This window comes from Diabrotica undecimpunctata, chromosome 10 (genome assembly GCF_040954645.1).
Source record: "Diabrotica undecimpunctata isolate CICGRU chromosome 10, icDiaUnde3, whole genome shotgun sequence".
In the NCBI taxonomy this organism is placed as follows: domain Eukaryota; kingdom Metazoa; phylum Arthropoda; class Insecta; order Coleoptera; family Chrysomelidae; genus Diabrotica; species Diabrotica undecimpunctata.
The window spans coordinates 76,095,124-76,119,853 of record NC_092812.1 but is presented as its reverse complement, the minus strand read 5'-3'; the positions used below and the strand labels follow the sequence as shown (position 1 = coordinate 76,119,853).

The 24,730-nt window shown below is 33.1% G+C and overlaps 1 protein-coding gene across 7 annotated transcripts in view; it reads left to right on the top strand.

Moving 5' to 3' along the window:
* The window catches only part of Cadps (calcium-dependent secretion activator 1), a 204,531-nt gene that overhangs the window by 79,383 nt on the left and 100,418 nt on the right, over positions 1 to 24,730 (top strand). For 5 of the 7 annotated variants that reach the window (XM_072546789.1, XM_072546785.1, XM_072546788.1 and 2 more), the window contains exons 6-9: positions 1,917 to 2,065; positions 3,631 to 3,711; positions 4,047 to 4,376; positions 10,220 to 10,486. In XM_072546789.1, the coding sequence (XP_072402890.1) occupies positions 1,917 to 2,065; positions 3,631 to 3,711; positions 4,047 to 4,376; positions 10,220 to 10,486 (827 nt within the window). The remainder of the gene's footprint in view (positions 1 to 1,916; positions 2,066 to 3,630; positions 3,712 to 4,046; positions 4,377 to 10,219; positions 10,487 to 24,730) is intronic. The other 2 variants (XM_072546787.1, XM_072546786.1) reach the window with 1 other exon arrangement.

The following is a 24,730-nucleotide window of genomic DNA, read 5'->3' as shown; positions in this document are numbered from 1 at the left end:
CCCGACCCCCATTTAAAGTGGCGGGTGGAGTGGACGATGGGCTTCTCGGATAATTCTTGGTTTATAGAAGCGGATGGGGGCTATCGTTTTGGAGTTTTCAAAATCAATTTTGTGACCTGTATGAAGATGATGTTGACCTAGAGCTAAAATTAAATCGGAGTTGCGAACGGAAACGGACTGTTCATAAATACTATTTTGGATTCTACGATGTGTTTGGCCTATATAAGATCGGGGCAGTTTGCACAAGGAATTTCATAAACTCCGTGTTGTTCATTTGGAATGTTGTGTCTTTGATTGATCGGAAAAGAGATGAAAGTTTTTGTTTCGGGGTAAATATTGTCTTTATTTTTTGACATCTTTAATGTAAAGACAAAAAGCTTTCGTATGATGAGAAAAAATTATGTTTATTCTTTATGTGTTGAGCATATAAGATCGTATACTTTATCATCAAAAAACTGTTGGAAATATTCCACAGGAGTTTTTCCTTTTATGTCACTCACAACCCGTCTTAAATGTTTTATATATACATCACCATTTTGGGACAAATTGTATTACGGACGAGTTTTTTTTTAATTGGTCTTTAGTTTCTGCGGTTCCTATATTTTTTAACAACAGAAGGTGTCGATGGCCCCTCCAGCTCCTTATCGCCTTCTTCTTCGTTTTCTGAATCTTCTGGAGGATTAATCATGACTTCCATAGTACAGGAACATCAGTTACGTCTGGCCGACCCATGTCGTTGTCGGCAATACCGTCTTGGTGGAAGCACAGCGATATGCGCTTCGATGTTCTCTGAAAAACAGTACTCCAAGGCTTCTTCTATTGTTTTGAATGCTTTGTTGTTCATTGCGATTTCTGGAACTAAATGATAACCATTTATAAAAAAAATCATATTAGCGCCCAGTGATCTATATATAGATCGCTGGACTTCTAATGACTTACTCTAACGCCACACAAAATCGAATAATTATTTCTATTACATTTAATAAACGTGTTAACAGACAAGAATAAAAATAAATAATATTAGTCCTTACCTATCCTATGTACCAAAGAACCGAATATAAAAATGTAACACAGCAGTAACAAGAGACAAATTCAGCACATTTACACACCCCGAATTTTAGCTAAAAAATGACAATATTGAATAAACACTTCTATCTGAAACTGACACCCGAATGTCTATTTATAAATGACAACTTAAATACTGTCCGGTGATACCGGCAAGGTTGTCATATACACCGAAAGATAAGATAATCTACAAATAGATCACTGGGCGTTAATGAGTTAAAATAACTCTTTTTCAGTTTCTCGGAGTTTTCTGTTAAATAACTCAAATCGTCTTCTCATATTGGTTTCCGTTTTGGTGTTAGGGGGATTGATAGTTGTTCCTTAATTTGCTAGGCATTCTTTTTGGAAACAGTTTTGGTATCTTTTGCGTCTTTCTTAGATGCACACATTTGTTTTTATTTTTATTGGTTCATTCTTATCATACGAATGCGAAAGAATAAGGGTCCGTACCTACCGAGCTCCCAATGTAATAAAGACTTTTATGAAAAAGAGTGTGGTCTGTTGTCTACACTAGATTGTTTGTGGCACTTTACCTTACTTGTTACTATTCTCCCAGTTTTCTTCCGGCTTAAGTCACATCACCTCGTCAAGTAAACTGTAAGAACAATTAAAATAAACTAGCTTAAATCCAAAACATATATTTAATTAAACGTTCAATAAGCTATAACTAAAATTTTTGCTCTGGTTCCATCTCCAAAAATGTTAAATTTTGTTTTTCTTACATCCTTCGTACAGCATATTTTATTTATTTTTTCCTGCAATAAACCTACTCTTCTAATAATAGTAAGAACTTCTAATATTAGTAATATTTAATACTCTACAGATTCGCTTATAATCCATTTTGTTTCTAGTTATGGATGACGAATCTAAAAGACCATCGAGGATGCAGCAAAATTTAAATTCTGAATTAATATTGTCAAAGGAGCAGTTATATGATATGTTTCAGCAAATATTGGGTGTTAAAAAATTCGAACACCAGTTGCTCTTTAATGCTTTACTTGTAAGTATCAGTTGTACCGTTTACTTTTAAGGTCAGTTTTCTTCGGGACAACTTTGCCGGTAATGATCGTTCAATGATAATTGTAGGTAACTGTTTGTTTTTATTGCCTATAGAGTCGTTCTCTTTTAAGAAATTACTACTATAGTCGTTAGCGATGATTATATGCCTAAAAAAGTCGTTAACGGGTGGGATTAATATAATCGTCAATTGCCAACCGACCGATAACACTATCCAGTGATGACCCCTCTGTTTTCTGAAAAAGAAGAAGAATGTTGATACACGAATGTTGTTCGGTGAGACTTCTCAACTAAATTTAATGGATGTTAACTGGGCGCCAGGCAGATTTGCCTCACAGCAGCCCACGCCTAAAGTAGACTACCACTCCAAACCTACCAAATTGTTTCAGTACTAATCAATGGTATATGGAACAAGGGAAACGAAACGACATCTCACTTATCCTCACTTATAAATTGTTTATTCACAATAAGTAAACGAAAAATAAATTTAGCCCGTAAACAAATACGAAACAATTGATAATAAAATAAACTGAACAAATTTAATACTACTTAACAAGCACTAGGATAACCTACAAAGTAACTAGATGCGCAGAAGCAAATAGGGTTTCTAGCCTTCAAAAGCAATCGAGAGTTATAAGAGATATATAACTTCCTTCAATTACCAATGGACGGAAAAAAAGGAGGAAAAATAGAAGCAAAGCGTGGTTCTCTTTCCGACAAATAACTTTGCTGCTTAACATCAAGAGTTGAACAGGACTAGACCTCCAAGTCTTAATAATAAAAGTACAAGATAGAGACGAATTCGAAGAAGTCATCGCCAATCTCCATTAAAGGCGGCACCTAAAGAAGAATTAAAGGTCCTGTTTACATTTGACAATAAAACGCCTTTTTTTCTGGATTTATGTAGTATAAATGACGATATGTAATATAATTGGCGATGGCTTATGTAGATATATTTCATCAGAAGTGTGAGTCATCATAAGAGATGATTTTAATAATCATGTGGGACAATCTAATGGAAGATATGAAATCATACATGAAGGGCTAGGCTTTGAAACTAGAATTGATGCTGGAGATTATATGTTGGAATTAGCAATAGCATTGGAAATGGCGATTAGAAATTAGAGAAAGAATCAGAGAGGAAGACCAAAGAAGAAAAAGGAAAAGCAGGAAAAGTTTGTGGAGTGAGAAGCCGATCCCGCATAGGTATAAAAGGAAAAGAGAATGATGATTATGTAATATAAATTGCGGTGTATTTTATATTATATCTCCCGAATCAATAACAATGTGAGTAACCGTTTTCATTTACGCAGTAAACTCATTTTACTTTCACATAAGCACAATAATTGAACAAATATAAACAATAAATAAAAAAGGTAAACATATGATTAGAAGATTATATTCGTGGACGTATCAATCAATCGTATACGCTCCGAGCAAAATGGTACTCTAGCGATCATCATTATCATTACAGTTCCGAGAAAAGCTTACCTTTGTCATTAACATACACCTACATGATTTTAAAAATTAAAATATTTTATATTTCAGCTCGATTCAGCTGATGAGCAAGCGGCAGCTATTAGAAGAGAATTGGACGGCAGAATGCAGAAAGTATCAGAAATGGAAAAGGTAGGTATATTAATTTGATCTCTATCAAACTACTTTACTTTTAGTGCAACTCAATAAAAGAAAATGGTTATATTTACATCTGTGCATATTTTATGGCAAACCCAGTCATAGGTATTAAACAAATCGCTCGATAGAGGTCACCCCTTGAAGATAATTAGACTTAATATATTGTCTACTAATGTAAACCTCTTGGAATCTATAGACGGTTTGATTTTGAAGATTTTAAAATAGTGTACAATGCAGAAGAAATCCGGTCTTTCATGAGACATATTTTACATGTGATAACAACTGCAGAGATATTTTTGTATACGCTTAACTTTTACTTTCTCTTACAGAACCGGAAGTTAATGCCAAAGTTCGTGTTAAAGGAAATGGAGTCTCTGTATATAGAGGAACTCAAGTCATCTATAAACTTGCTGATGGCGAATTTGGAGTCACTACCAGTATCGAAAGGATCGATGGATTCCAAATATGGCTTACAAAAACTTAAACGCTATAATCACAGGTTGCATAACCATAATAATCCGTATAATGTGAAGCATATTTTGATGAATTATGTTACTTCTTTTAGATCGCAAGGATCTTTAGCAAAGCTCGAAGGGGATTCCGCCGATAGTGATACACAGCTAACAAAACTAGATGTAGTGCTGACCTTTCAATTAGAGGTACGATCATTTTGAACATATACCTCTTCTAGTTTATATTTTCTAGGTCATAACTTCCTGCTAATCGTCCTTTAATTGGAAAATGATCGCCCACTATTTCACCCCGCTACCGATATCGTTATTAGTCTGGCAGAAATGTCAGCCAAATTTATATTACATTTAAAACTTATAAAAATGAAATGCAGATTTTGATTGATATAAAACGTGATACTCAAAAGTTTTTAAGCAAAATCTCCATTAGAGAGTGATGTTATGAATAGAGGATGTGTCAAAAAAAATTATGGAAAAGAGGTTTTGCTACTAATTGTATAGAAATCGATCTTTAAATGAGATTTTCTTTTAAAGATTTTGAGTACCATTTTTTATTTGAAAGTGTGAATTTAACTGTGATGTAAATTTGAACATTTCACCCCGGCTAGTACCGATATCGAGAGCAGAGCGATATCAAACGTGTACGAATACTTTTCCCCTCTCTCCCTTTTTGTCTCTGTCTCTCATTAGTTGTTATTTTGAAATAGCCATGTGTGTCTTATTTTTGTTGATTTGTTTTCTTCTCAATTTTACATCTGTGTGTGAGCATTCTTTTTTGTTTTTACTAATTCAACTATACATTATTATTTACTTTATTACAAACGTTATGAATAGCATTATTTATATTCTTGTTGGGTGTGAGTCGTTTCTTCGAAGGGAATATCAGTGTTTTTGTATTTTTTTAATGGGATTTTTCACTTTTCGTCTCAAATTTTTTATAAATGATCGTTCTGAAATCCCATGCCTAAATGTGTCTTGCCCAATTTGTTATTTTATAAATTCGTTTCGCCTTTATATATGAATTTGTATTTTATCGTAAATCGAACAACGTTATTTAAACTTAAATCTCGTTTAGGCGGAGCGCCTCTTCAAGTTGTGGCCTCCCTAGCCAGGGAGAGAAATGGTAAGAGCAAACGCCAGTCTGCGATTGCAGTTGTGTTAGTTATTTGGAGTATGGTTAGACGAGTGGCTTGCTAAGAAGCAGTAGTCAGTCAGTGTATGTTGTTGTATGGTGTTTTGTGGTGCGTGATGATGTTAGTGTTGAGGAAGGTTAGTGACCATGTCATGCAGTTCTGAGGAGGTACCTTTCGCGAGTTACCAGATATACTGTGGGAACGGCTCTTTTCGATTGAGCATATTTGGCATGTAGATTATTACCATCTCCGATATCTTATGGGCGTCGCTTCTAGGATGTTGAAATACTTATTAGGAAGTTCGTTTTCAGGTTGCGAAGGGTGTATCTCTTGCCTAGAGTTCTAATTATACCCTCTATTTTTGGTATATTTGCCAGTTGGTGGATAAGTACCGACGGATAATCAGCACGCCTTCTCATGATCTCTTTCAAGATCTTACGTTCGGTGGCCATAATGGGATTTATTTGGTGGTTGTTCAGTAGGGAGAAAAGAACCGCCCTGTACTCAATAATAGGTCTGATGTATGTTTTGTATGTGTAGAGGAGAGTCTAACTATGTGCTTCCAAGATTTACCCGATATGGCTCCTAGGAGTTTAGCCCTTCTTCTCATTCTGTTAAGAGTGAGATTAAGTCTCCCAATTGAGGTTCCTCTGAAATTGAACGCCCAAGTAGTCGACTGAACTCTGAAACGGGAGTCCAGGTCCGTAGAGCTCTATCGGGTTACCATTGTCCTCAAACCGGAAGGTTCCCGGATATCTGAAGAGGATGACTTGTGTCTTGGTTGGGTTGAGAGTGACTCTCCATTTGTTGCACTATTTGACGACTTTGTCAAGTTAGCCTTAAGACCTACTGAATGCAGAGCGGCTCCTCATGGTTCCGTCTACTGTGCCTGAGGCGAGTAGTGCCGTATTGTCGGCGTAGAGGCGGGGGAGGTTCGCTGTTGTATACTTTGTATAAAATTGGAAGCTAAAATTGAGCCTTGAGGTACTTCAGCGTCTGGAGTAAAAGGAGTAGATTATTGGTCGCTGATTTTAACTCTTATTTTTCGATTGGAGAGATATGAGTGGATGGTTTTTAGAAATGTGGTTAGCTGTCCAGCTAGGCGGAGTTTTTCAATCAGACCTGCATGCCAAACCTGATCGAAGGCCTTTTGGACGTCAAGGAATATGGTATTTTATCGTGTCCAAAACAACTTATTATATGATACAGGGTGTCGCGGAAAATAGTGCGTTCCTTAAAGGTATGGGCTGAGTGCTCCAATTAAAACAAAAAGTCTTATATTTTTTTGTAACATCAACCGTTTTCAAAAAAAATTATTAATTTTAATCCATTTGTTTTTTGTCCACAGAAAAGTAAATATATCCAGCAACGTTGTGGTCCTTGTTATACTTCGTTAATTACTGTGAATCATCTATTATGAATCATCGAACGTTAGGATAATATTATGTATGATACTGATAACGTGTAAGTTATAAGTGATAGAGAAAGAATATATTTGTTTTTATTGAATATTTAATAATTACGGTTTGTATACTGTTTTAAATTGCAAGAAAAATTATTATTACAATAAATTTTCGAAGTGACTGCCATCTGCACGGATACATGCATTTATTCGACAAACCCAATTATTCTTAATACCATCTTCTTGAACTTCTGTTTCAATTCCATCCTGGTTGTCGCATACTAATGATATTAGATGTCTTCCCCAAAAATAAAAATCCATAACATTGCATTCCGGCATTCTGGGTGGCCACAGAAGGTGTCCATTTCTACCAATACAATGACGAAGATAAGTTAGTGATGTCGAGGAAATTTTTAATATGTCTGGTAAAATGTGCTGCGACCCCTTCATGAGGAAATCACATTTCACAGCGTATTTGTAAAGGTACGTCTTCAAGAAGTATCGGTACATATTGCAAAAAATTTAAATAGGTTTCTCCATTTAATCTTCTAGTAAGTTTTTATGGTCCAATCAGATCTTCTTCTTCTTCTTCGTGCGACTAGGATTACTCCTGTTTGTCTTCCTCTTATTCTGTTTCAGTCGTTGTTGACTGTACATTATCTTTCCACCTTTTTGGCGGCCTTCCAACGGGTCTTCTGCTATACGGCTTGTTGTTTTTACAGATGTTCGCTAATCTATCTGGTCCCATTCGGTTTACATGTTCGTTTCAGTTTTTTTTCTTGTTTTTATCCACCGGTTAATATTTTGAATTTTGCATTGTTCGCGTATACTTCTGTTGGTTTGTCTGTCTCTTAATGATATGCCCGCTATTGATCTTAACACTTTCATTTCGATATTGTTGATTTGTTGTTTCGTCTTTTTTGTATCGGTCCTTGTCTCCGCTGCATATGTTAGGATTGGTCTTACTGTTGTCTTGTATACTTTCATTTTGCTTTCCGTGGTCAGATATTTGTTTCTCCATATGGTTTCTCGGAAGCATCCATTTACTCTTGCCGCTTTTGATGCTTGCCTTGTGGTCTCTGGTCTTATATCCCTGTCACTAGTGATCTCTACTCCTAGGTAATTGAATTTCATTACTTGTTCTACAATTTTGCCGTCTATTTCTAGTTTGCATCTACGTGACTCTTTACTGATTACTATACATTTAGTTATTTCTACTGATATTCTCATATTAAGTGTTTGTTTGCTGTGATATTGAAGGCGTGGGGCTGCCTTTGTAGGTCATCTTCGTTATCAGCAATTAGTACTGCATCATCGGCATAGCATAGTATCGTGATTTTATGCGGTCCCATGTGGTATCCGTGTCGTTTTCTTACTTCGTGAATTATTTGATTCATCACCATATTGAATAACAATGGGCTGAGCGAGTCTCCTTGGCGGATTCCTCCTTTTAGTTCTATCCATTCTGTTTCCCCTGTTGGCATTATAACTCTGGTCTTGTTGTTCTTGTTAAATTCATTAATTGTCCTTATTATCTAATGGTCTATTTGTTCAGCTTGTAATAAATTTAAGATGTCGTTTCGCTTCACCCTGTCAAGCACTTTTTAAATCTACAAAGCACATGTATGCTGGTTTTCCATATTCAATAGACTTCTCTATTATTTGTCTGATAATAAAAATTGCGTCTATTGTGCTGCGGTTCTTCCGGAAGCCTTGTTGTTCATCTGCCATGTTCGCTTTTTCCTCGATTTTATCTTTTATGACTGCCGTTAACAATTTTAATGTACTATTCATCAGACTAATGCCTCTATAATTTTCAGGATTTCTCGAGTCTCCCTTTTTAAGTATCGGTAACAGGAGACTTTCCTTCCATTCCGCTGGTACTACTCCGGTATTTATTATCTTATCAGGACCAGGTGCTTTTCTGTTTTTTAAATCCAATCAGATGATTACCAATAATCCAGGTCATAAATTTACACTAATATCTTTTTTAAATTTATCCTACGTATAGCATACGGTTTTTCGTCATTCTTAACTAACAATACTGAGTTATAAACATACCATTTCTCGTAAAACATGCTTCATCTGCACACAACACTTTGCACGGACATTCGGGTTCTCTGGCGATTTTTTTTAAACCATCGACAAAACCGTATTCTTCGAGCTAAATCGCCTTGGTGTAAATCTTGTAGTCTTTGCTAATGGTAAGGATGTAATAGTTGTTGCGTAAATGTCTTATGAACAATGTTTTTAGAAGTGCCAACGATTCTAGCCACAGATCGGGTACTTACTCTTGGATTATTACTAACCATATCTAAAACCCCATCTTTTGCATTTGGTTTAGTCTATGGTTACTTCGTTTTTTAATTAACGTAGTAATACAAGGAGCGCAACGTTGCCGGCTGTAATTGTTTTTCTGTGGACAATAATCAAATGGATTAAAATTAATAATCTAGTAATAATCTTAAAATTAATAATAATAAATAATTGAAAACCGTGACTACAAAAAAATATTATAAGACTTTTTTATTTGAAATGGTATACTGAGCTTTATACCTTTACCATACCTTTAAAGAACGCACTATTGTCGGAGACACGCTGTATTATATTATAACATATATTATTTTCTATTTTTCTTCTATGTTTGTTATGATGGTCATTCTGATATATGTTTTCGATTTTTTTGATATTTTTTTTATGTTTTTTGCACTCTAAATTTCTAAAAGAGGCTTGAGAAAAATATATTATTTAAAATGGAGAAAAAATTTCAACAGGGCCTCTGCAGTAAAATCGGTTATTGTAATATAAATTGCATACATTTGGGATAAATCTCAACTCTAATGATAAAAATGAATTGCATATTTATTTATTGATATTTTTTACTTTTCATAATTTATTAAATTATAATTGTTAAGGACCCGACACGTCATTATTGAAATTGTGTCGTTGTCTGTCCGCCCGTCCATCCGTCCGTCCTTCTATACGATAACTCTTGAAAGGAAAGTTCAAGAGTCTTAACTTTTAGATTTAATATGTCTTATTTTTCTTTTCATATTCGCATACCTTTTTTTCTCGAACGAAAAGTTCATAGGTTCACTTGGTACATACATACTTAATGTAAGGAACACCACTATTGGATTTGGGGTAAATATGTCTTCTTTTTATATTATTTTTTTTTTTTTCATTTTCTGGGAGCAAAAGCCCAAGAGTCATGGAACTTGGAAAGGTAAATAGGTTCCTATTCCTTGTTAAATAAAAGTTGGTAGATCGGTTACTTTTGGTATAACGACAAACGATATTGAATTTGGGACCAATATGTGTTCTGTATATTGTCATATTCTTCTAGCTCTTTATGTGTCTAACTCAATTTCTCCACTGACTTATTTTACTTTTTGAATTAATGCATGACATGTGTTGTCAAGGGATTTTATTCTACATACATTAGGATTAAATATGTATTGATATAACTATTTCGGAATTTTTATTCGATTTCCTAGGTAATAGTAATGGAAGTGAGAGGGTTAAAGTCTTTAGCAACAAATCGTATAGTATACTGCACCATGGAAGTGGAAAACGGCGAAAAGTTGCAAACCGACCAAGCGGAAGCTTCTAAGCCCATGTGGGATACCCAAGGAGACTTTTGTACCACTCACCCTCTACCCATAGTTAAAGTAAAATTATACACTGAAAACCCTGGTATGTTAGCACTAGAAGATAAAGAGCTGGGAAAAGTTATATTGAAGCCAACTCCACTTTCATCAAAGGTAAAATCATACAATATTTTAATAAAAACAAAAGACACCTTGAAAATATCTACAACTTACATGGTGTAGTTGATATGAAGTAAGCCAAGATTTAAATAATTTTAATAAAACACATTTCTATATTTTGCTGCTTAATACTGCACTACTGTTATGCGTTTTCAACACACAACTGTGTCTCTAATTCTCAACACACTGTGTAATAAAACAGTCGCTAATTATTTTACGAACTCATAGCTTTTAACTTTTTAGTGTTAAATACTCAGTTTCGTGTATGGTAAGTAACCTATCTTCCTCTTAACTGCTCTAGGTGCTGTAAGCAACGGAATTTAATTCAAAAGCTTACATTATTCTACCCTTAAACTGTTATATACTCTATTATTTATTTTATAATGTATGTACATCTTTCTATTTGACATCTCACTATGAAAATTACATAATAACATGCGGCTGCGTTGTTGCTGTGAAGAGATTTAAGTACAATACCTTACAGGTTATCTACAGTTTGATAGAGATGGTGTTTCCATTATTATTCAATATGATTTAGTTCTTTCATAGTAATTTGAACTAATCGTTCATTTGTTTGATATGATGGCAACACTTTTCAAATAGAGTACTCATTGATCATCACCATTCTTATTGCTTTTATCCCAGCTAAACATTCTCATTTTTCTAACATTAATTCGTTGTACTTTTTTATAACTACCCAACATTGAGTACGGTACATCAAATATTGTTTTAGGGCAGCTTTATAGATCATAGTTCATATTTTCATGGTGTATCTAAGAACTTTTATGCCCAATAATGTGTATATTGTTAAACATTTCATTTGTTTATGTTCACATAATACTAACATATTGCTTCTCCATTCACCTGTATTTTTTATTATAAGTCTGTTTATAAAAAGATTCCCCTAATTCACAAGGAAACTAAATTTCTGTAGTTGGTTGGCTATATACAATGTATCAAAAAATTTTTATTTAAAAAAATTCCTTTATAAAAGGTATATTAATATAAAAACCCTATAGAGCTTCATCACAGAACATTAGCTACATTACAACATTAAAACATAAACCACTTTAATTAAAGCAAACTTGAAAGTTAAAATTTTGATAAAGGTTATTACAAAAATTTAGGTTTAATACTTACTGGATTTACATGTTTGAAGCCACTAAATATGTGAGTAAAAACCCTTTAAAAAAACCTTAAAAAGTTAATCTAACTACACTTAAAGTTTTTACCCACATATTTAGTGACTTCAAACATGTAAATCTAGTAAGTATTAAACCATATTTTTGTAATAACCTTGGTCAAAATTTTAATTTTTACGTTTGCTTTAATTAAAGTGGTTATACTTATTTTAGGATAGCACTGATGATGGAATAAATATTCCGAAAACGTTCTTTGATGCAGCCCGATAGGCTTTTTATATTAATATAACTTTAATAAAGGATTTTTTTTGAATAAAAATTTCCCTAATTCTTATAAACAGACCTGATAGTCAACTTGTTATTGTTTTCTCTAATACTGTCCATATTGCCTCAGAGATAGCATTGTTTCAATGACTGTAACTTACATTAGTTTTTGTAGTGCTTTTGCAAATTTCTCGTTTGTTATTTTTGCGACGTGTCATCACTGCCGCCCGTATAAGATGGGTAGGGCATGTAATGCGGATGGAACAAAAAGACCCAGTTTGAGAAACGGTTCTTGATAGACCCATTGGTCAGAGAAGAAGAGGAAGACCCAGAACAAGGTTCCTTGATAACATCGATGAAGACATAAGAAATATGGGAATACGTGCTTTGCGGAGAAAGGCGATAGATAGGGACGACTGGAGAGAAATTATGAGAAGGTTAGGATCCACATAGCGTTATAAAGCCAGTACAATGATAATGTTATGACTGGCAGTACACATTGATCGAACAGTTTTGTTTTTATATGTTGGAAAATTTGTTATAATGTGTTTCCCCAGTCTCCTACTGCTTTTTTTTGGCCTAAATGTATACATTCGGTGCCATTTTTCAATTAATTGTTGTTTATTATGATTTTTTCTATTTTCTGGGCTCATTTATCACTTTCGTTTTTCCATCTGCATATACATCTCACATTCTCACATCGCTTAACCGCTGGCGGTGTGCGCTATGTACTGAACGAGAGAAGGTGAGAGACGAGTTTTTGATGCCTAAAACTGGAACCATATCGGCTGAGGGAAGAAACCCTGACAAAAAATTCTGCTTCTTCAGGTTGGCCGTTGGACAATGGGCAATGAAAATTGAAAATTACCTATCAACTTTGCCAGTAGAAAAAACATTATCATAATCTCGACTTTTTTCCCACACCGTGATATATACACAGCAACATGGATTATGCCTGGTGGAACAACCGCCAACCACATTAATCATGTCTTGATAGACAAAAGGGGCACAACAGGCGTACAAGATGTAAAGTGTGGAAGAGGAGCATGTTGCGAATCTGACCTTCTCCTAGTACAGATAAAATGCAGATGCAGAATTCAGAGAAACAGGAGGGACCAACAGGAAAAAACAACATGGGAACTAGACATACAAAAATTGAGAGGAGATATCAAATAGAACTATGTGACAGAAATAACACAAACACACAAATACAGGCAGTCTAGGCATCGAAGAAAATTTGAAAGAAATCAAAACAAAAGTAATTGACGCAGCAAGAAAGATCATAGGCACAAAAAAGAAAAAAAAACAAAAACAGAACGGTTCAATGACGATTGTAAAGAGGCCTAACAGAAAAGAAATCAAGAACACAAAAAATATTAGGAAAAAACCAGAGAAAGAGGAGCTATCTCTGAAGATGCAAGACGAAGGGACGATAACATATGCCGAACAGAGAAAAAAAAAATACAAAAACGACAATATTCAGAAAATGGAAGATAATCTTTAAAACGATGATATGAGAGAAGCCTATAAATATCTACGTAATCTAAGAGAAGGATTCAAACCCAAAACATTGGACCTATGTGTTTTATTTTTCTTCTAGCTCTGTTACCATTGTTTTCAGATCTGATTCGATTTCTGCAAGTAAGACTATATCATCTGCTTATCTCAGATTGTTGATACAATGGTAAACACAAACAGAAGTATTGTATATTTATTTTGCTCTTTATTTTTTTCTTTAAAACTCAGGTAACTTTTTTTGCTGTATATTGTTCACATGAGTTGTTAGGAAGATATTTTCTTGTGGCATTTTAATATTATTTTTATCTTTAATAAGAACTAAACAGATAGCAAGATCAGAGGAAAAAGAAAAGAGATGAACGAAATAATAAAAATGAGACACATTCAGAAGGAAATATGGCTCGATCCATATTTACTAAAGGTGACGATAATGAACCACCAATACCAGAAGTGACGACAAACGAAGAAATAAATATTGAAGAAGGGGGAGTAAAGCAAGCATTAAGAAAATTAAATAATAGAAAATTACCAGGAGAGGACAGAATAGCGAAAGAACTACTAAAGTACGGAGGACCAGATCTGATCAAACAGTTAATAAAATTGATCCAACAAAATAATATAATAAAACAGAATGCAATAAGAATGTAAATCAAGCATTTTAATACCTTTCTTCAAAAAGGAAGACAAATCAGAGAATTACTAAGGAATTAACTTATTAAACACATCACTAAAATTACCAACCAAAGTGATAACAAATAAATTAAATGAAATCCAGGAGAAAAATAAGGTTTTATGTCTGTAAGATCATGTACTGACGCTATATTTATAATGAGGTAAGTGCAAGAGAAAACATTAGAATACAACAATCTGACATATTTAAGTTTCCTGGACCGGAAGAAGACATTTGACAGGGTAAAATTAAAGTACGTTATCCACTTATTGTACGCACGAGAGAAATAATCAAAACGATTGAAAATATCTACCAGATCAACACAATAAAAGTCTAAGAAGAACTAACTGACCCAATTGAAGCTGGCAATAAGATAATACGGAGGGATTCCCTGAGCCCTTTATATTCAACCTGATCATGGTTGAAATAATAAAAAATTAAGAACGAAAAATAACTTAAAATAATCTGCTATGCAGATGATGCAATACTAATCTCTCAAAGTGAAGATGATTTACAATGTATGCTGCACCAATTTAATATAACCGCCGTAAAATTTAATATGTTAGTTTCCCCAAAAAAGACAAAATACATGATTATAACAAAAAATCTACTAAGATGTAAAATAGAGCTGGATGATCAGATAGAACAAGAGATGGAGTTTAAGTATCTAGGCATCACACTATCTAGCTACGGTAAAACTAAAACAAAAATGGAGAAATAAAAATATCGGGAAAGAAATGAAAGGCAGAATTTACAAAACATTGATCAGACCAATCGTGACATACGCGGCAGAAACACGATCCGACACAGAGAGAACAAATATAATGCTAGAACAGCATAGATGAAAACCCTTAGAAAAATCGATGGCAAGACACTATGGGACAGAGCTAGAAGTACAGATATACGAGGTAGATGCAAGGTGGAGAACATCAAAGATTGGGTAAGAAATAGAAGAGTAGAATGGAACGATCATATAAGCCAAATGACAATAAATAGAGTAGTAAAGACGGCGAGAGACGGTTCCTAAATAGAAAGACGATCAGTGGGAAGACTACGAAAACGATGGAAGGACAAATTACGGGAGGTACATTAAAAACCTACACAAAAAGAAGAGGAAGAAGAAAAATAATAGGAACTAACCACAATTTGGGTTGAAAATAAGTTTATTTTAAAGTTCCGACTTCAACTTCAACTTCCCTTCGCTATTAAGTCTAAGATGAGCTAAGGATTATAGTCTAGAAGCCAGGTTGGGTCAAGTATGCACTTTTATGTCCTCCGGTACCTTGACGTTTTTCTATATCTTTTGGTGCGTAGATTCGATTTTTCGGGGATACCAGGCTGAAATCCCGTCAGATAATTTGTTATTAACAATTTAATTGTTTGTATCTCAACAATTGTATCTCCTAAACTATTAGAGATATTTAATTTTACCAAAATAAAAGTGGTACCTTAAAAAAATTACTTTTGGTAAACAACTTATGTGAAAAACACTGACAAAAACACTGAAAAACTTTGGAGTTATAACAACTTTTGTGAAAAACAATTGCAAAATAGGCATTCGATTGGGGTTTTTCCAAGTAACTCAGCTTCCATACGTGCCATCAACTTCCAAAATCCTTCATTTTAAACGTAATTGTTTCAGCTTTAAAAACAATTTTACAAAATTACTTTATCTTTATTAATAAAAAAGTTATAACAATTAAACATTAAAAGTTCAGTAAAAAGTTACGAATTAATTTGTTTAGAGATTTTAACTTAATTAAGCTTTAAACTTTGAAAATTTGGCTAATGGAAGTTATAGAACAACTCAAAAAGCTTTGATAAATGTTTTAATACTATTTGTGACCAAGAGATGAAACACGCTCTGGGGCGCACGGCCAGCTCGCATCGATTAAAACCAATACATACGTAAAATCCATATAGATTCAGAGATACATTTTTAAGAGTTTTAAAAAAATTGTTATTGTTTTGCCGATATATTGAAAATTCTTATAACTTCTTTATTAATAAAGATAGATAATTAATTCTGCAAAATTTTCTGCAAAAAGCTAAACTCAGTACCTTTAAAATGAGGGGATTTTGAAAGTTGACCTCACGTATGTAAGCTGACTTGTTCCTGGAAAAGCCCTCTCGAATGCTTATTTTGCAATTGTTTTTGCATTTGTATTTGCAAATAGGCTGTTTTAAAATGTTCCTCCAGTAAGTTGGTACTACTGATGACCTACTGATAAACCGTCTCTTGCCGTCTTTACTACTCTATTTGTTGTCATTTGGCTTATATGATCGTTCCATTCTACTCTTCTATTTCTTATCTAGACCTTGATGTTCTCCACCTTGCATCTACGTCGTATATCTGTACTTCTAGCTCTGGCCCATAGCGTTTTCCATATTTTTTTTTTCATCTCTGCTGTTTCTAATATCCTTTTGTCCTCTGTGTCAGGTCTTGTTTCTGCTGTGTATGTCATTATTTAATTTCTCCATATTGTTTCATTCAGGCAACCTGCGACTCTGTTTGCTTTATTCACTTGATCTTCCACTTCCGTTTCGAGCTTTCAGTAGCTAGATAATGGGATGCTTAGATATTTAAACGCCATCACTTGTTCTGTTATCTGACCTTCCATCTCCAATTTACATCTTACTAAATATACTATAGCGTAGGTACATGATCTTCCCGACCTAAAACATTGTTGTTCTTCTGCCAGTGTTATAATTTCATTCAGGTTATTTGTTATCACTTTGGTTTTTAATTTTAGTGTTGTATTTAATAAATTAATTCCTCTGTAATTTTCCAGGTCAGATTTGTCTCCCTTTTTAAAGAGATGTATTAGAATCATTGATCTCCATTCTTGACGAATTCTGTTTTGTTCTATTATTTTTGGGATTAATTTTAGTAGTTGTTTGGTCAGATCTGGTCCTTCGTACTGTAGGAGTTCGTTCGGTATTCTGTCCTCTCCTGGTGATTTTCTGTTTTTTAATTTTCTTAATGCTCCCTTTACCTCTTCCTCCTCAATATTTCTGGTGTTGGTGTCTCATTATCGTCACCTTTACCAAATAGGGGTAGGATCTTCTGAATGTTGTTTGTATTAGTTCGTTCATCTCTTTTCTTTGTCCTCTGATCATTCTCCTCCCTCGAAAAATCGAATCTACGCACCAAAAAAAAAAACATAAAAAACGTCAAGGTATCGAGGGGACATAAAAGTGAGTACTCAACCTCCCCTGGCTGCTAGACTAATACCTAATTCCAAACTTCATTAAAAATCCATATCACTTTAATAAAAGTTTTTATTGATATAATACAACGAATTTGCTTTTCTTTAAACATTTTTTGTAAATACATTCTATGTTTATTAAATGTACTATTTAGACTCTGTAGAGTTTATACTACTTTGTACTTGTTTGTTTGTTTACAAAATAATTTATGTCTCTGTAATGATTCTCTCTTCTTCTTTTGCATCTTTATTAAAAATTTCGTCAGCATTATACAGCACCACAAAAATTGTCTGTTAAATGTTCTCAATCCTTACTTCTTTATCTACATCGCTGCATTTATTTTTATTTATTCTTCCTTTTTACGGCTTTTATTAACTTTTCTTTTCGTCTTATTTTTCATAAACAATAAATGTTGTTAGATTGAATTAATAAATGACTATATATATGTTAAATACGGTTAGCCCATCAGGTACAAATAACAATACAAAGGATCTTAATAACAATAGGTAAGTATAAATGATAAGTTATAATGATAGTTATAAATGATAATGACTCCTTCAATATGTTTTATTAATAGCCCAATATTTTTAACGAATTAATTACGTAGGTCATCGAACTATCGTCTTAAACATGAATGACATTATCTTAGGAGTAAGTATTTGAACTGAAAGAAAACATCCAATTACTTGATAACTTCTTCTACTTATACCTATTCGTAAACAACCTGCAATTCAATGTATTTGACTTTGATATTAAATATTTCGACAAAATTCGAAATTGAATATTTTAGGTATGTAGTAAGTTCAAATCCAACTATGTAGGATTGATGCTTCCTCCATGCTTTCTAATTTTCCCATGTAGATAAAACCCTATTGCTTTGGGAATGCGGTATTTTATAGAAATAACTCATTTGAATGAAATTCCAGCTATTTTATGCCCAATTGTTGATTTTTAAATATATATATTTTCATTTTAAACTATTATCAGTTAGTGCATTCATCACCCAACAGTCAATCTTTGCTATTCAATTTATATAGGGTGTTTTATTAATAATTGGAAATATTTTAACTGTAGATCCTTGGGCACAAAATATAAAGGTTTAACCCAAATCATTTAAATAAAACTGATGGCTCCTAATTGAGTTACAGAATGTTTTATTTAAAAATTTAAGAACTACAAAGAACAAAGAGGCAATAGCTCTATATACAGATGCGTCTAAATCTCCAGATGGAACGGGATGCGCTTTTTTTTATACCATCGGAACATATAGAAAAGAAATTCAAACTGAACCTGGAAACTTCGATTTATACAGCAGAGGCTATTGCAATATATGAAGCTTTATTATATGTAGCTGAAGTTGATTTTGCCCATATTATAATTTTGTCGGACTCCTTAGCAGTGTTAAAATCCATTGGTAAATATGGACCACCAAAGTTACAAGACTGCCCATACATTTATGGAATTAAACATATTAGTCAAACTCTTTTAATCAAAGGAATCAATGTACATTTTCTGTGGATTAAAGCACATGCAGGATTTGAACATAATGAATATGTCGACTTATTGTTTCTTGCCAGTCAACATTGCTTCGAGAGTGGAGCTACCAGTGGAAGGAATACTCTTTTGTGAACCAAAATAGATACTCGATAATTCAGCCAGATATTCCCAAATGTCCTTGGTACAAGTCTTTTAGAGCTTCCAGGAGGCACATAACCTCCATTATTAGAATACGTTTCGGACACGCATGTTATCCAAAGCACTTATTTAAAATAAAGGTTTTGGATAATGACAAATGTGAGCATTGTGGAGAGGACAGTGATTTAGATGATATATTTTTTGGTTGTTCTAAAAAGAGAGTCTACTCATTCAAACTTATAAATGATTTATTAAAATATAAAATAGCAGCTCCTTGGAATATACTATATTTATTATCACTTGGCTCTGTAGATATTTACAACTCGTTGATTAAATTTTTAAAAGACAGCAAATTATCATTCTAATTCTCTAAAAATTATTTCGTTAATCTTGTTACCTTTGTTTTAAACCATTTGTATAACTTCCTCCTCTCCGTGACCTAGTGTTGTGTCTTATATAAATAAATGCCTTGATAGGTTCCTAGGCGAGAAGAGTGTGTCCCTGTTCTCCTAATATCGATGTAATCTTTTATTTTGATAGGGCATTTAGGTAAATAATTATAATGATGACTGTCTTAGTCCTTTTGTGTCTGGCTGTATGACGATAAGTCTAAGCCAAAAAAAAGAACTATTTGTACCAGTACTGTAAAACTATGTAAACTATTCTTGTCATACTCAGCAGGAAGTGTAAGTGTTATACACCCCATAAAATTATGTTAAATAAACGTTTCTGGCTACTACCAGAAGCGTACGTCAAAAGAAAGTGAATGGTTGACTCTTTCCAAATTCTACGCCACTGGCGAAATAGCTATCGAAATAGCTATTTTAGAGCAATTTTTCGATTTTCCAATACTTCTTATGTATATAATAGGTACTCTTCATTTTTACCAATTTAGTTATTATTTTTCGAGATATTTGAAGTTAAAAATGAAGCGGTACAGTTATTTTGAATAATGTATTAATTATGTCGTTGTTTTTGGGTCATAGGATTGAATTAATTACTCAAATAAAATTTTAATCTCCAAAGTGATAAGGTCGTAAATTTTATTTTTTCAGTACTCGAAATACTGAACAGTGGCTTTCTCCAGTCATTGATAATAAACGCCGAGTGCTTAGTTCAGGATTATTAACAACTCTTGATCAACTGTTAAAATTTTCGGTCGTTCCACATCACTTTTAGGCTTAAATTTTCCAGTATCTTCTAATCGACTAAAAATATTGTGAAAGTTTGGCGATTGTGATAAAATATGTCTAAATACATTTCTCAAAAACTTCGTGCAGCAGCAAGACAGGAATAATTTTCTTGTACATAAACACGTAGCATATTTCGCATTTCAAGATTAGTGTAATTGTTTTAAAAGTTTGTCTTAAAAGAAAGAATTTATAAGCTTATTGAGGTAAAGTGGCATTGAACTTTTATTATAATTATAAAAGGTTAGTTAAATGTGTTTTTTGATATTTTCGTGTTAATGTATGTGTTTCGTATAAAAATTGTTTTTATATTTAGAATATAACAAAATGGTTCTTTTTAGAACCACAATGGTGCATCTATTCGTTTCAAGAAATTTCTATAAATAATATGTTTTTTGTTAGTAGTGATTAAAATTTCATTTGCATAATAAATGAAATCCTATAAACCAAAAACACTGACACAATTAATACACTAATCAAAATAACTGTGCCGCTTTATTTTTAAATTCAAATATCTGGAAAAATAATGACTTTATCGTTAAGACTAGAGAGTATGTTATTTACATAGAAAGAATTGGAGAATCTAAAAATTGCGCTAAAATAGCAATTTCACCAGTGGAGTAGAATTTGGGAAGGGTCAACCATTCGCTTTCCCTGTCGTACGCCTCTGGTAGTAGCCACAAACGTTAGTTAACATAATTTAGTAGGGTATACAGTACATACACTTAGTGCTAAGTATGACAAGGATATGTCAAATAATTTTAAATTACTGGATACAAAAATAGTTTTTAAATTTTTAAATAAAACACTCTGTAACTCAGTAAGGGGCCACATTTTATTTTTATTTAAGTGATTTTCATTAAACCTTAATATTTTGAGTCCAAGAATTTACAGTTAAAATATTTCCAATTATTAATGAAACACTCTATATATATATATATATATGTAAATACTTTTTTCTTTTTGGGTGTGGTAGTCAATAAAAAATAGAGCTTTGCTAAGGCGTACTATTTATTCTGAATCCAAGCTTTCGGTGGTTTTTTGCCACCTTTATCAAGGTCTACAAAGAAAATTACTATGAAGTAACAAACTGAATGGTGCCAAAAAGGCTGTAAAAAACTATAAAAAACTTACCCGAATGTAAGATTCGTGGCATAAACAACAACGTTAAATAACATGATAAAACTGAGGTTGCAACTAAACTTAAAAATGTTACTGTTAAAAAACACTTTAAAAATTACTAAAAACGTTACAAGTTAAAAACAAAATGTAGGACGACATGTTGAAAATAGTCGTCGTTGCAGGCTTGATTTCAGTCACATTTCACGAGCAGAAAGAGAAAGTGAGTGGATAATTATTGTTTAAATAGTTTGGAGAAAATACAAAAAACAACTTTGAAATTAACGTCTAACAGAATACTGTTAGTGAATTTTTAGTACTGCCAACTGTATTACCAACTTGAAATTAAGCGGGAAATTAAAAATGTAAATTATAACATAAGCAATCGAAAGAAAATAGTATTTAGTAAATAGGTTTAGAAAAAACAACTCAAAACAAAACAAAACTGAATTAGTAATTGCAGTTTGATCGTAAATATTCAATTAATAATGATATTTAAAAAAAGGAAAGAACCAAAGAAAACTCTGAGATGCAAAATAGCTCAGTCAAAAGTCAATATAAAATTGTAAATTTTGCTAAGATTCTGGATCTCAGATCTCTTATTAAGATTGTTATTATCACTCTTGCTGATATGTACCATCTCTAAGAAAGTTCTCTTGAATTTATTTTTCTCTCTGGCTAATATTTTTACATTGTTGAAATCTATCTTATGGTCTAGATCGATAGTATGCTCTGCCAAAGCACAAGTAGGTTTGTTTAATCTACAATCACTCTTATGAGAAATAATACGGCTAGACAGATTCCTTCCAGTTTCACCAATGTACGTGGATGGACATTCAGTACATTGAATGCAATAAACAACATCTGTAGTCTCTAGCGTGGTTAGGGGTTGTTTTATTTTGCTATACAGCTGACGTATGGTTTTGATGTTCTTGTTAGCTATTTTGATATTCTTAAAGTCTTTAAAAATCTTAGTGAGTTCAACGGTTAGTTTCGGAATATATGGAAGGGCATAAAAATACACACTTGTTGGAGCAGAAATATTTTGTGCTGAGGGCACTGATTGTGACATAGTAAGTATGTTGTTTCTATTAACAAAGGGGACATTAAAAATTAATTTATTTATCAGTCTTAGAGGATATGAATTTTCAACAAAAATATTGCGTAAGAGGTTGAGATCATGTTGGAGATAATCCGGATGAGACAACCTTTTGACACGTTCTTTCATCGCTAGGACTAAATTAGTTTTCATCCTCGGGGGGTGGTAGGAGTGGTAGCTTATGAATCTATTGCTACATATGGGTTTTCTATACCATTGTGTTTTCACAACATTATCCTCACATCTATGCAAACTCATGTCAAGGAAAGGCAAAGATCCCTCCCGCTCCTCCTCGCATGTGAATTGCAAGTGTGGGTTTTGTTGGTTGAAAACATTTAACGTAGAGTGTATGGAGTCTGCAGGTAGTGCCAAGATTAAGTCATCCACATATCTCTTTATGAACGGTATTTCAAAATTGATTTGTTGCAAACTATCTTCAATCAAATCATCTAAGACATAATTGCACAGTATTGGTGAAATACTGGAACCCATTGGAGTACCAAAGACTTGTTTGTAGTAACAGTCATTAAAAATAAAAACATTAGAGTCAAAAACAAAAGAAATGAGTTTTTTGATATTAGCTAAGTTAAGGGTTGTGTGTATTGATATGTCATCCCAGTGTTTCTCAACGCTAACCAATATTGTGTGTAATGGTAAATTAGTGAACAGAGATACTACATCAAAACTAACGAGCTTATAGTTCGTAGGTAATTTAAAGTTATTAATAAAAGAACTGAAACTGAAAGAGTCCTGAATGCAAAACTCGCTGTTATTACTGTACGTTTCTGTGAGAATATTAGTTAAAAAACTTGCTATGGGGCCATTAGGTGTACCTATTGAGGACACTATTGGTCTCATAGACAGAGTAGGTTTATGAATTTTTGGGAGAGCATAAAATCTAGGAGCAATTGCATTGTAAATTTTCAAACTTTTACCAACTGATTGATCTATTTGATTCTCCTTTACCAAATCAGAAACTAGTTTATTAGCCTTTTGTTGCAAAGTACACACGGGATTATTGTTCAACTTTTTATAATATTTAGTGTCAGTGAGTAAGTCTTCACATTTTTGTATATAGTCCCTAGTGTACATTGCTACAGTGACATTGCCTTTGTCGCTCTGGACAATCTTGATCTCAGGGTGATGTTTCAAAAAAGTTTTGCATTTGATATAATATTTATTTAAGAAATGGTCTTTTTCATCTTTGTTGAGAAAGTTAGTAATTATATTAGTGCATTTGGACCTCAGAATGTCCTTATCGACATTCTCAATTGGTCTTAAAATGTTTTCGATGTCTGCCAACAAAGAGGAAACTTTAAAATCTTTTTTGTTAGGAAGTAAAGCGAACTTAGGGCCTAAAGCCAACAACTTTTTAACTTCTACAGGAAATTCTAAGTCTGTGAGGTTTTTAAACCAACTCTCCCTGAAATCAATACTGTCAAAACTATCTAATCTGAACTTATTAAATTTATTGATATTGGTTCTCTTAATTTTATGAAAAAGATTGTTATAAATTACTTGTTGTCTACGTTTGAACTCAACATTAAGAGAACCAATATCAATAAATTTAATAAGTTCAGATTAGATAGTTTTGACAGTATTGATTTCAGGGAGAGTTGGTTTAAAAACCTCACAGACTTAGAATTTCCTGTAGAAGTTAAAAAGTTGTTGGCTTTAGGCCCTAAGTTCGCTTTACTTCCTAACAAAAAAGATTTTAAAGTTTCCTCTTTGTTGGCAGACATCGAAAACATTTTAAGACCAATTGAGAATGTCGATAAGGACATTCTGAGGTCCAAATGCACTAATATAATTACTAACTTTCTCAACAAAGATGAAAAAGACCATTTCTTAAATAAATATTATATCAAATGCAAAACTTTTTTGAAACATCACCCTGAGATCAAGATTGTCCAGAGCGACAAAGGCAATGTCACTGTAGCAATGTACACTAGGGACTATATACAAAAATGTGAAGACTTACTCACTGACACTAAATATTATAAAAAGTTGAACAATAATCCCGTGTGTACTTTGCAACAAAAGGCTAATAAACTAGTTTCTGATTTGGTAAAGGAGAATCAAATAGATCAATCAGTTGGTAAAAGTTTGAAAATTTACAATGCAATTGCTCCTAGATTTTATGCTCTCCCAAAAATTCATAAACCTACTCTGTCTATGAGACCAATAGTGTCCTCAATAGGTACACCTAATGGCCCCATAGCAAGTTTTTTAACTAATATTCTCACAGAAACGTACAGTAATAACAGCGAGTTTTGCATTCAGGACTCTTTCAGTTTCAGTTCTTTTATTAATAACTTTAAATTACCTACGAACTATAAGCTCGTTAGTTTTGATGTAGTATCTCTGTTCACTAATTTACCATTACACACA